The sequence below is a fragment of the Drosophila ananassae genome, chromosome 3L, assembly GCF_017639315.1.
Source record: "Drosophila ananassae strain 14024-0371.13 chromosome 3L, ASM1763931v2, whole genome shotgun sequence".
Taxonomy (NCBI): Eukaryota; Metazoa; Arthropoda; class Insecta; order Diptera; family Drosophilidae; genus Drosophila; species Drosophila ananassae.
Window position 1 is genome coordinate 11,302,603 of NC_057929.1, and position 12,946 is coordinate 11,315,548.

General features: G+C 46.5%; 2 protein-coding genes across 2 annotated transcripts in view; one reads left to right on the forward strand and one right to left on the reverse strand.

The window, feature by feature from the left end:
• The window catches only part of LOC6496117, a 67,280-nt gene that overhangs the window by 6,577 nt on the left and 47,757 nt on the right, over positions 1–12,946 (forward strand). The gene's annotated exons all lie outside the window — the stretch shown is intronic.
• LOC6494472 (serine/threonine-protein phosphatase alpha-3 isoform) lies at positions 1,122–2,486 on the reverse strand. Its single transcript, XM_001960227.3, has one exon. The coding sequence runs from the start codon at positions 2,299–2,301 to the stop codon at positions 1,312–1,314; it is 990 nt and encodes a 329-aa protein (XP_001960263.1). The 5' UTR covers positions 2,302–2,486; the 3' UTR covers positions 1,122–1,311.

A 12,946-nucleotide genomic window follows, 5' to 3' on the forward strand; every position in this document is an offset into this window, starting at 1 on the left:
TATTACTGTCATTGTTGCTGGCTCGTCCTTCCTTGCCTCCTGCCAGGGGGGCGATGAAAGGGGGTTGCGAGTGGGCGGCATCCTTTGCCGTTATGTGGCTTTTGCGTAAGGATACGAACCGCGTTCATGCTCGTCGTTATCCCTTTGGCTCGGCGACTGAGGCGCCTTTATCATCCATCTGAGTTCCTCCCCACCCTCGTCCTTTGTTATCTGCTGTTTAGTCAGGCCGAGGGGGAGGAGGAGAAAGTCCTTCGCTGGCTGCTCCTTCGGCTGGCAGCTTTTTGGCAAGTCGTAAATTAAAAATGGCTTAATATGTAAATCCTGCTCCCCGGAATCCTGTTCCTCCTTCCTGGTCCGTCCTCCCTGCAGATTAGTTTTGTGGATACTTCGGCTTACGCCTGTCCCTGTCTTCGGTCTCCAGTATCGTCTCCCTGCATCTGGTCTTCTTTCCTCGGACATGGTGCTGCAGAATGTGTGCTCACTGAGGGGTTAATGCTGTTTTTGGGTCCTTTTCACCCTCCGCCCCCACCCCACATGTGTTGTTTTCGTTTTCTTGGCTGTGGCGACACTGATATGCTTGTGTTGTCATTAGTCCCCGGCCTCCGAGGCTGTCATGTTTGTTGCAGAGTCAACTTCTGGATAAACTTCTGCCCCGGATGAGTCACTTCTCTGATTGAATGGATAGGGATAACCAATCAGAAATAGTTCCCGGATCTGCCTCTTCCGTCTTTGTGGCAGGTGATCCCTTTCACTGACCCATTAATTCCCATTAATGGCCACTTTGCATCACTCCAGTCCAGTCCAGTCCACCGAAATGGACTTCCATAATTTATTCCCTTTTGCAAAATGCAGTGTCATTTAATTTCAGCATTTTTTCCCACTTTCCCCAACAATTTGTCCTTTCCCCGGTGTATGTGCATGTCGAAATGCATTTTAGTAATTATTTTAGCCGCTTTTCACTTTTGTTGAGGGCAGTAATTAACATTCGAAGGGCAAGGCAGGCGGGGGGCAAGGCAGGGTCCTGGGGATCAGTGCCCCACAAAGTTCTCTGCCAACTTGGCCATAATTTAATTGCCTTTATGACTCTACTAGCTGGGAATTAATGCTCGTAATTTATCAAATTAATATATCACCTTCTACACGCAACGAAAAAGTACTGAAATATAATCTCTTCTTGTCCAATACAATAAATTAACAATTAATTGCAGTGTGGTTGGTCAGGGAATTTGGCAAATTTGTAAAAAAGAGACACTACTTATAATTTAAAGTCCTAAAACGCCACATATACCAATGTCTACAAAAGCCTGCCCCTCAAAAGCCCTTCATCTTGACGAACGCCTTCGCTACCGGCCTCTGGATGCGGAAAGTGCAGAGCAGGTCCTCGTCCACGCACATCATCGCCCCGGCGTTGTCGAACTCGCCGCAGTAGTTGGGGGCCGAGAAGATGGTGACCAGCTGACGCTTGGCGAAAAACTCGTACCCGTCCTCCACCACCTGGTGACCCCGACAGACGAGGGTGAACCCGAAGCGATGCAGAAACGAGCTGACCACATCCGAGCCGAAGGTGTAGCTGACGCCCCGCTCGTTTTGCCCCCAACCGATAACCCTGACGTCCGGATCCGACCAGAGGATGTCGCAGACGACCCCCGAGTCGGGCACATCGATGGGTCTCTTTATCTCCCGGATCTGGTCCAAGCTGAACAGGTGGGGACTGAGGCCGCCGTGACAACAGAAGATGTTGTTCTCGATGACCGCCGCCAGGGGCATGCAGTTGTAGCAGTCGACGAAGGTGCGCCACATCTTCACCGTGTAGCGCCGCTTGCACTCGTCGTAGAACCCGTAGAACTGATTCAGGCTGGCGCTCTCGTGGTTGCCTCGCAGCAGGAAGAACCTGTGCGGGTACTTCACCTTCAGGGCCAGGAGCAGGGTCAGGGTTTCGATGGACTGCTTCCCCCTATCCACGTAGTCGCCGAGCATCAGGTACGCGGTGTCCGGCGGATACCCGTTCGAGTTGAAGTAGCGCAGCAGGTTGGCGTACTGCCCGTGGATGTCGCCCAGCAGATTGATCGGCGCCCGGAGCTCGAGCAGGCAGGGCTCGTCCAGGAAGAGCTGCCTGGCCAGGGAGCAGACCGTCTCGATCTCCCGGGTGGTCAGCTGGGCCATGGAGGCGAAGTCCGCCGCCAGCTTCAGCTTGCCGATGAGCATGTCCAGGTTGACACTTTCATCGGGCTTGAAGGATTTCCGGTCGGAACTCCTCCTGTCGGAACTCCTCCCGTCGGACTTGTGGAATAACTTCTTCATCGTATCATCCTCTCCTTGGAACCCCGCTTTCAGATAGTCCTTTTCGCGTTCTTTAATTGGAATTTAGTGCATGGGTGTGGTCGGATGCAGTGAGCTAAGTACTTAGGGTTTGATTTTTGGATTATGTTTCGGGTGATGTGCTATGTGATTGGTGAATCAATGGGGATACTGTTCCCAAGCAAACTGAACCTTCCGTCCATTTTTTAGACTTTCTTTCAAATCTCGGATAAGCAAAGTACATCTACTGTCTCTCAATCAACTAAATTTGAAGTACCAGCTCCTTCCTCCCCCGGCTTTGGCTCTGGGATCTCTCGGTGGAAAGCCCCTTCCGCTGGCATTGTCAGAGCCCGCCCTTCATCTTTGTGTGAGCCATCGCATCCGTAGCTTTTATTTTTCAAATCAACATAATGGACACTTTGCCCGACGGCAGCTCCAGCCAGTCAGTCCTTCCCTGCTATCCAATCCCCCCACCAGCGTTTAGCCTCAGCCATCCCCCCTCCGGCCACGTCCATGCATACATATAGACGAAAAAAATGTATAAAGGCAACTTCAGTTTTGGACTTTGACAGCTGACACAGAATGCAGAAAGCAACGCACTGCGAGTGGGTGGGTGGGCCACCCCAGCCCCAACCCCAGTCCCAAGGCCCAAGCCCGAGAGGGTGGACCAACCCCTAGACTTGGTTCTTAAGCCGAAACCTACCGCAGATGCAAATTTCTGTACAGAAAAAAAAACATCAAGCTTGAGAATTGGTCTTCAGTTAAGAGTTCTAGGTGGTAGCTTCTTAAGGATCTGAGATTCTCAAGGAATAACAATAAGACTGCAGCAATTTCTCTCAGTGCATGCCACTCATTAAACATTTTGCTAACTGCAACTCGGAGTGTTGTGGCTGCTTTCGGGCCTGTTGTCATGGCAAGTGTCACAACAGTCGCCTGCATTTTGTTGATTTTACGAGCATGTGACAGGCCGAGATTCTGCGAATGCATCAACCCTGAACCGAGGAATGGAAATTGAAGAGAGGGCTGGGAAACTGGGAAGCTGGGAGCTGGGCCCTAAGAGCGGGCAACAAATGTAAGTCGTGTGATTAGTAACGGATTCCGCAAAGGGGCGCTACTGGGCGGGGTTGGCACTCAGTAGTCCCAGACTGCTCTTTGCTGATCCATCAAGCTGACAGGACTGTCGCGCTGCCCACATATGAGCATTCTTCTTTGAAGGCGACTATTCCGGGCCTTGACACAGACCCTCAGCCGGTCCTGACTTTTCCCACATCCAGCCACTGTCACCCAGCTTTGATTTCCTTTGGATTTCCTCGGGAAATCTTTGATGTTTCTGAGGAAATTATGTTTCTTTGTTCGGGGCTGCTGGTGTTGTGCAAAAGTAAATAAGAGAGCATTTCACACGCATTATTATCACTGCACTTTGCATCCAAAGAGAGTGGGGGACAAAGAGTGCTGCTGTTTTTGAGTGAGCGGCTTCTGTTTGGGGCGAGTAAACACAGCTGGACCCTGGCTCTCTCTTTTTTGGGATGGCCCCAGCTGGGGATTTGTCTTCCTTATCTTAGGCACGGCTCCCCCATACCTCCAACTCTTTCTCGCGACTCTCTCCCGCTGCTCTTATCTGAGCTCCGCTATGCCCGCACACATAGATACACTGAGAGAAACCAACTCTTACTTATAAATAAAATATGTATTACTTAAAATTCCTTTCAATCTTTAGATCCAAGGTATTCTTTGTTGTTAATTTTAATTTGTTTATCAGAGTTGGGCATCCCGTCCCCTCGTTAATTGCATGTGTCGTTGTAGTTGTTAATTGCTTGCCGCTACTTCTTGGACGCACCACTCCCCCACCCCCAGCCCCACTCACTCCACCGGTTAATCACTGCACACATCAATGTGGTAGTTCCTCCCATGTTGTTGTTGGTTTTCGCTTAATGGGTTTTTATTTGTTTATGCGACTAAGAGTAAGGGTATGAGTAAGAGTATGAATATGACCGAGTGTGAGTGCACAAAGATGAGGGATGCCCCCTGCTGACCGCTCCTCTCCGCTCCATCTATCCACCCCACCCTCCTCGTCTTGCCAATTTAGCCGCCTTTTCCGCTGCTCTCCAGCCCCATGAGAATTTTTACAAATGTTTCTAATGACAAGTGCTCTTTGCCGAGGGGAGTGGGTGTGGGTGGTGGGTGGCAGGAGTTTCGAAATTGTTTATAATTTAAGTGGGCGCGGCGTAAAAATTTGTGTGCCTCCAAGTTTCGTTATTAATTATTTGTTTGCTTGGCTTTTTGAAGTTCTCAAGATTTTAGTAAGGAGGGTGGTCGCAGAAGTGGGGCAAGTCTTTTGTTTTTTTAATTAATCATATCTTTGAATTCTTTTCTCAAAATATTTATCAAACCAGAAAATATTTATCAAACTTTCTCGGGAGAGCTTATTTAAGGAAACTGGGTACTCCTCAAAGACTCCCCAACCGAAGGCTATATGTATCTTCGGCAATTTTACACCGATTCTTGATCGGAATACCCCTATCTATTAATAGATCGATTCTCCACAAATCTGCATCAAAACCTCAAATAAAATTTTTTTATCGATTTTTTTCTAAAATTTTGCCATGAGCCCCTTCGAAATATGGAGACTGCATGGGAGGACCAATATGGCCCCAAGGGAAGGCTATATCTCTGTCAGTTTTTATCCGATTCTTGAGCGTAATATCTCCATCGATTTGTAAATTGATTCTTCATCATTTTGCATCAAAATTTGAGACAAAATTTTCGTAGATTTTTTAGAATATTTTTCTCGTAAACCCTTTTGAGAAATGAAATCGTGTCGTGGTAGAAATGTTAAGAATCATCAGAAACGAACTTTCCCCAAATGGCATCTGATCCTGGTAAGGAGCATTCCAAATGATTGAATATCTCTTTCCTGAGTGAAACTCTATCCAAATCAATTTCTTCTGCAGCTCTAGCGTCCATAATTTCTTTCTTGGCTTTCACAACAAACCATCAATCAGGCTCTGTCCAACTTATTGTTCCGAAATACAATATCAATTAAATATTTATTGGGGAAGAAATGTAGAGTTTCCCCTACAATTTGCCCTCGGAAAACATGAAGTACATCTGTATACAATCCCGAACTTAATTAACATTGGAGCTAGGGGAAATGTCATATCATAATTTCGATTTTTGACATCTCGGGGTGCGATGGGTGCAGTTTTTGCGGGCTGTGACTAATTAAACGCATTTATGGAGTGACGAACATGACACATGAACCCTGCCAGGGAAAGTGGTGCCTACTGCCCTCATGTACTGAGTGGGAAGACCCTCTCGGCTGACCCCGAGCTGTTGTTGTAATTATGCGTAACTCGGAAAGGACAACTGTTGACATGTTCAATTGTACCCAAAAACATTTGCTAATTAAGCAATGAAGTAGTTGGGAGTAGTAGCTATTACTTGGTAGTTGAAGACTTGAAACCATTTTAAAGTAAAGAACCGAAAGAATCTGGTAGATTCTGGCCTGTAAAGTGCGGAGATTCCCGCTGAGAATCGAAAATAAAGGTGACGTGTGCCGCCGCAGCTTTTATGCCTTTTCGGAGCTGTCGCCGTTCACACACTGGGGTCCAAAATAAATATAAATCAACCCGGAGGATCCTCCATTCACTCCATGCCTCGTTTTGGCCAGAAACAAAAGACTCCGACGAACAAAAAACTATGAAATGGAAAAGGCAGATAGAGGGTTTTTTTTGTTTATTTATTCATCGATTTTTATACTCTGCCAGGGACAGGGGAGTGAAAAACTTCTTGTAAATGGAAATGCATTTTCGATAAGCCATTGGAAGTCGATTTTCCACCACCGAAGGTGCCCCCACTCCGTAGCTCCACCCCTTCCCTATTTTCCGACTAATTGTGCGTGTGTGTGTCTGACGTTGGGTGGCATTTTCTTCTCGTTTTAGGGAAGCTGTTGTTTGTGGAGCTCCCACCGCTGTTTCGTGTGTTTCGGTGGGAGCTCCATTGATTTCCAGCTGGTTTTCCCGCTGCTTGTTCCAAATTAATTTCCCCACTAAACGGGCTTTCATTGTAATTTTAATATTCGTTTTTTGTGGCTGCAGATGCGCGCTATGCTCTCTGTTTATGGCTATTTTTATGTTTTAATATTTATGGCTTTTAATGTTTCATATTTAGTGGTTTGAACACGACTCTCCCGAGTTCCATTTTTATTGGCCTGTTCTGCTGCGGAAATCGATCGTAAAATCAGAGACCGCAGCCTAAAAATGTTCACACGCAGTTGTACTGCTTTCCCATAAATAAATTACAATAGTTTGTAAAAAATATAAGAGTTTAGCTACAAGTCACGAATGGGATTTGATTTTGAACGGAAATCAAAAGAAAACAGTCTGAAAGGACTCGCCACTCGCAGCCATTTCCTTTTCTCAAGTCCTGATCCCGAGTAAGTCGGGGTCTCCTCCTTCAGCTGCTGCACTTAGGCAGCTGGGGGGCTAAACAATGGCAAGCTGGAGAAATGTGGCAGGGCTGGCCATAAAAGCAAGTGCTGCACTTGATCAGCTTAAATCAAACAAAATGAGGAACAACATTCGAGCCAGCAAGTCAAGCCAACTCGACACGGTCGATGAGTGGAAAAGGGGGAGGCTGGATGGCCTGGCCGTTCAACGACCGCCAGCCTGCGGGGGGCGGAGATCTGTTATATATTTTTCAAACATTATAGCACTTTACACTTTTCACACGCTAAAATAATATTTTTGCAGTCCGGGGTAGGGCGTAGACTTTCAGGAGGAAGTGTTTACTCTACTCCATTTGGCCAAAACGCCCTGCTCCGCCGCCCCTCCTTCTCCTTGGGCCTCTGCGGGCCACTCTTCCTGAGTGTGGGCTGTGTAAACAGAGGAACAGCAAAGGGAAACAAAAGGTGAGGCAGCGCCAAATGTCAAGTAGCCGTCAATTGGACGGGCGACACGGCCAGAAGCTGCTGCGCCAGGGAGCCGGAGGAGGGGGCCCAGACATCAAGTGAGTTGGGACACTTTGGTTAACCAGAATCGGCAAGAAAGTCTCCTGCCGGCCCAGAAGCAGGCTCTCTACACCAAGAAAAATAATTATTTTAGACTCTTTAAGTAATTATTATTTTCATCTAAAAGACTGTTTAGACTCAAACAGTTTCTTGAAAGAATATCTTTCAGTTTTTCCTTTTTAATATTTTATTAAAAAACTAAAAAAAAAAATATAAAACTGTTCCTGGAATTTTATAGTGTGCCCAAAGTGTTTGCATTTCCATCCTGTTCTTCAGCCTTGTCTTCGGGTTTTCAGGTTTTCCTTTGCTTTTTTCGGCAAACACTTTTACCGTTGACTCTGCTGGCCTTCCGCCGCTCGTAAGTGGGCTTTTCCTCGCTTTTCCACCTGAAAGGTGGGCCGCAAAAAACCGCTTAGCATGTTTACCGTTATGTACATTCGGCACTTGAATTCGCCGCGTTGCATTAGTTCGCCGCTCTCACTCTCGCTCATCCTGTGTGCGTGTCTGTGTGTGTGTCAGAGCTTGCGGTTAAGTGCAGGCGCCATTTTGAGGTGGGGAGAGAGAGCATGGCGGCCAAACGGAGGAAAAGTGCGCGGAAAAAAGGAAGTTGGAGGAGCGCAACGAGGAGTTCCCAACAACTCAGCCGCCGTCGCCAATGTTTGCTCTGTTTAACCCATAAACGTGCTTTAAGCGTGTGTGAGTGTGTGTGTGTGCCAGTTGGGCTTTGGCAAACATTTTTTGAACCGTCAAAGAGTCACGCACACACGCACGCAAACAGCGGAAATGGAGCAACTCTGGCAAGCCGAGCCTCCAGGGTTGTCAGGGCGGTGAGACAGACTTTTGGGGAGACTGTACTTTGTGCGAGGCAACTAATACTGCATCTATTGGCTCTTCTAATTGAGTCTTAGGGGCTTAAAAAAGACAACTTCCCATTCTAACTCCGGCCCAGGGGTAATTACTCGTTTATCCACACAAATCTGAAGCAATTAATTACCCCAAACATACCTCTGTGTCTCGATAATCCGAGGAAAGAACTTGATCTTGGGTAGAAGTAAAATTTAATTAATATCACAAAAAATCACAAAACAATTGCGGAGATGGACGGACTCTAAGCCAGCGACGTGTTGATGTCCATTTAAGTTAATACTGATTAATGCTGACAAATTAACTATGAAATTAATCAATGTCCGAGTATGTAGAGCAAGTTGAACAACAGCGGAAAGTCAAAAGAGGCCTACGAAGATAACAAAAACGAGGCTGTGTGCCATTGGGCTGTGGGGGCGGTGGGTCCTCGAGGGGTCAGACCTCTGTTGTTTGTCACTTGTGACGATTTATCAATGCCAGCATAAATAAAGAGAAGAGAGAAAGCATTTCATCAAAGTGTCAGGCAGATTATCAACTCGGCGACCGAGACACCGAGGCAAATAGAGATAGAGACGGCAACAGCCGCCGCGCTCGAATGGAATTGGAAGCGACTTGTAGGCCCCAGTCGCAGTGCGTGTTCGCAGTCCATCAAACTACATGTGATAATTCCAGGTTCATCAGCATTATAATCAACATAAAAAGTCGACTTTTGTGTGCCAACTCAAGTATTTACTTATTTATACTGGAAGAGGGGGCCAGAGACGACTCATTCGGCATTTAACATGCAGAAGTGGGCATAAAAGTTCCCATCATGCCACCACACCATCCACTTCTTGCGGAGGATGCTGATGATGAGTCTGATGATGATTGAGCCACGGCACGCAACGACTTTATCTTCATTTTTTGGCATCCGAAATTGCATAATTTATTGCGTGTGACAAATCATTGTGAGGGTTGGGGGCAGGTCCTGCTCAACAACTGCTTTGCATAACTAATTAAGTCGCCAGGACATGTCCTGGTGTCTGGAGGATTTATTTGCCCGTCAGCCCATCAGTTGTTGGCTTTTATTGTGAAAGTAGAGAAAGGGGTCTCTTCTAAGTTGGGGATTATGGAAATGGGCTTGTTCGATCCACTCTGAAAGCATCTCTTCCCGATTAAAACTAGATTCTTCATTCATTCGTATCTCTAAAGAGCCTCCAAGCTCAGCGCCTTTGATATTCATAATAAAGACATTAGGCTCTTCGGGAAAAGGCCTCGAAATCTAAATGGGAGTGCGTCAGCAAGTAATTGGAAAGCGCATGGCATAAATTAGAGGCTAAAACCCACCGACTTCGAGCCGGTTTCAACGAGTTCTCGTAAACATCTCGTAGCCCCACAAAGATGTGTCCACTTAGGAGATGTCACAACACAAGATGGGGGCCACGGATCGTGCCAGCGATGGTTAATTGTGACCATTGGATGCCGAAATTTATGGTAGCATTCGCGGCGAGCCGTTCGCGTTGAGAGCTTTGGAGAGAACCCCTGGACCTGGACGTGAAATAAAATAGTTAACTTATGGACTGCAGCGATTTCCAGAGTAATCTTGACCGGCATTGGTTTAATGCATAAATTTCGCAAATTATGTGAGCTCCCCCCGAAACAGAAACACAAATAGTGACTGTCCCCGACCGGGGGCTAGGAGAAATAAACAGCCAGCGAGTCGAACATCAAGCCATCATCCTCCCCAAGCTAATTGAACCCGTAAATCGCAGTCACATTGCTCCTGGCATCGAAAAGAACCTTTCGTTCGGAGCTCCGCTCTCGGATGCTTTGTTTTTCTTGGCCTGGCTTTCTTCTGTAATTCGTAATTCCGTTCCATTTCCTCGGTGGGTTTCGCCCCGGGGACTTTCCACTTCGGACACGACTTGGCCGTTGCATTTTGTGGCTGTTACGATTGGAAAGTTTGAATTTTCCTGGCCTGCGGGGGAGCTCTGTCATATTTTTGGGCGGTGGCGTGGCGAGAACAAACTGAGGTGCGAGAAAGTTAACAGAAAGCCACTATCTGATGGCTGGAATTCAGGCCTTTGACTTTACATATTATCCCTTTAAACCTGGCCGTTGTAGAGCAAAATTTAAATGAGATTCTTATCAAACATTCTATATGACAACCTCAAACCACAAAGATGAAAGGAGTGTGGGAGACATGGTTACTTTCTCCGCAAAACATGTCCTGCGGCAGACTACAAGCTCGGCAGACAATTAATAATACTTAAAAGGGCAACAGCCCAGGGAGCCGAAGGGCGGGGCGGCTGTCTGGGGATTCCCCCTCCGAAATAACGGATAATACGGGGCACACACACTCACTCTCGCCTAGTTCGGGGGTGTGTGTTGTTTCAGGTAATGAATAATGTGCACCCACCTGGAAGCATTAAGCCGACATTCCTCGCTCCCCCGCGGTGAGTTATTTGCAACATTTTTCGTTCCGGAAAACGAAACCGAAAAATTATTACAAATTACATTCGTATGTTTCGACTTTAATTGAAATTAGGTGCGATAATGAAATGCATTTTTGGTTGCCCTTCCGAGGGTGCCCGGCCGACCTTCCGACCCTCGAAGGTGTGGTGGCAACATATGGCAGAGGTCATAGGGGTGTTGCCTTTTTGTTGAATCAAGTGTGGTCACTTATGTGGCAATAAGCTGGGAGTTGATTTATGACAGGGCATGAGGGTACCTCTGGGGGAGTGCTTACATACATCTGCCTGAAAAAGAATATGTTTTCTACTTACTAATATCCCTTTTCTTTCTTCTTTCAGGTAATATCTCAACCGATTTCTACCCGTAAGTCTGAATCAGAACAATTGCCATTTCGTTAATGCCGTAATGCCGCCAAAAACGCAAATCAAATAGAAACAACATCATATTTGGCCAGCAATCGATATCGCGGCCAGTCGGTGTGCAGAGGCCCTTCCATTTCCAATTCATTGCTATGCAATTTTCAAATATGTTTCGGATTTTAAATGCGCCTTTGATGTCTGTTTGGCGCCTGCCGCGGCGCTCCATGGAAAGCCATTTCCATCTCCCATCCGCCTCCCATGGGAGTGGCAACATATGCAAACGGCATTTTGTGGCTGCATCATTAACAGCACGAAGCCAGGGGCGTCCTAAAAACGGGGGAAGATCGGGGGGTCAAGGGCTCTTCTTTGGCAGACAATCCAGGCAGAGGGCCTGGCAGAAACAATTACATTTCAATTTGGCTGATGTCAAAATCAGTCTCGGGGCCCCATCGCCTCGGTCTCGTTGCATGCCCCTCGAAAAGCCAGCCACTGCCAGTGCCACTGCCTCAGCCGAATAATTGTTAATTGAAAATTGTTGCCAAATGCAACCCACACAAACAAGGGGGAGTCCTGGGCCGGGTGCCGCATGTTGCATGTGGCCAAAATATTTATGCATTTAAACAATGCCAAATGAGAGAAAAAATTCGCATTCAAACTTGGCTTAGTCTGGATGGCCGGCAGAGCGTCCCGGAATTTCCATAAATTATGCCCAGCTGGAGAATGGCAGATTGTCGAATTTCAGATTCGATAATCATTTCATCAATTTTAATTGAAAATTTCACACAATTAAGTACCAAAAGCGCATTTGTGACTCCTACTCCTCCTCTCTCGAATAACCTATTCAAATTGTTTGTCAGGAATTGAATATTTTGGGGAAATTACGGGGATGATCCGGTTCTAATAAGGATGAAAAAAGAGTAAACACTAGAGAGAGAAATCAATTAATTTAAATCTTCCTGCATAGACCGCATTTCTTTCAATGGAATCGCACCATTTGTGGCTTCTCGCCCTTAATTGTTTCATTTCTCCAATAAACACTGTCATTGGGCCGTAATTAATTTAATTTTGCCTTAAATGCCCAAATGGCTATGGTGTGTTGAATGCACTTATGGCCCCTTAACACTGCTAATTGCTATTCAAATAACCAATTTAATTTTAGTTTAGGCCACCAATCTGCCACTATCAGAATCGAATCACTCCGCAACTAATGCCGCAACTCTGCCGGTTCCCAAGCTCATCTCGGGTCTTTTTCTATTCCTTAATTACCCAAATCATCAATAAAACATCAAAGACCCAAGCCGGCTGCAGAAAAAACTAATTTGGCTGAGGCTGGCTGAGGAAATTTGCCGCCACCTGTTTTGGGTCATCAACATCCCATCTCGGTGGCGGGTTAATTGCCTTTAAGAGCGCATTTAAAACGCGTTTTCCGCGCAGTGTGCGTTGCGTGTGGAACTAATTCGCACTAGCTCCCCCTTTCTCTAGCTCCCATCCTGGGAAGCTTTTAAATTTTCGGGTTCCGGGGGCGGAAATCCAATCGAATTTTCTGGGGATTTCGTTTAACTCGTTTCCGGCTTCCTTTGATATTTTGGGGAAATCAGGACCAGAGCAAAAAACAAAATTGGGCTGTCAAAAGTTTAAATATTTGGACAAACTAATTAATTTTGAATAATTAGAAATTAGAGGAAATTGAAATTCTGGCCATACCTAGTACAGGGCTTTAAGTCCAGCCAGTCTCCCGGAGAACCTGGAGCTACTCTCGTCGGGCATATTAGCTTTCCCTGCCGCCGGCTGCAGTCATTAGTCGGCGCAAACAAAAGCGTGGACTCCTAATTAAATTATGACTACGTTAATGTACAGTTACACTCCCACTCCCTCCCCCTCTTAGTGGCTTTGCATGTCCCAGCTCATCAGCCGCAAATCGCTACTAAAACCCACACACGCATAGCCCGCCAAAAATGGTGTA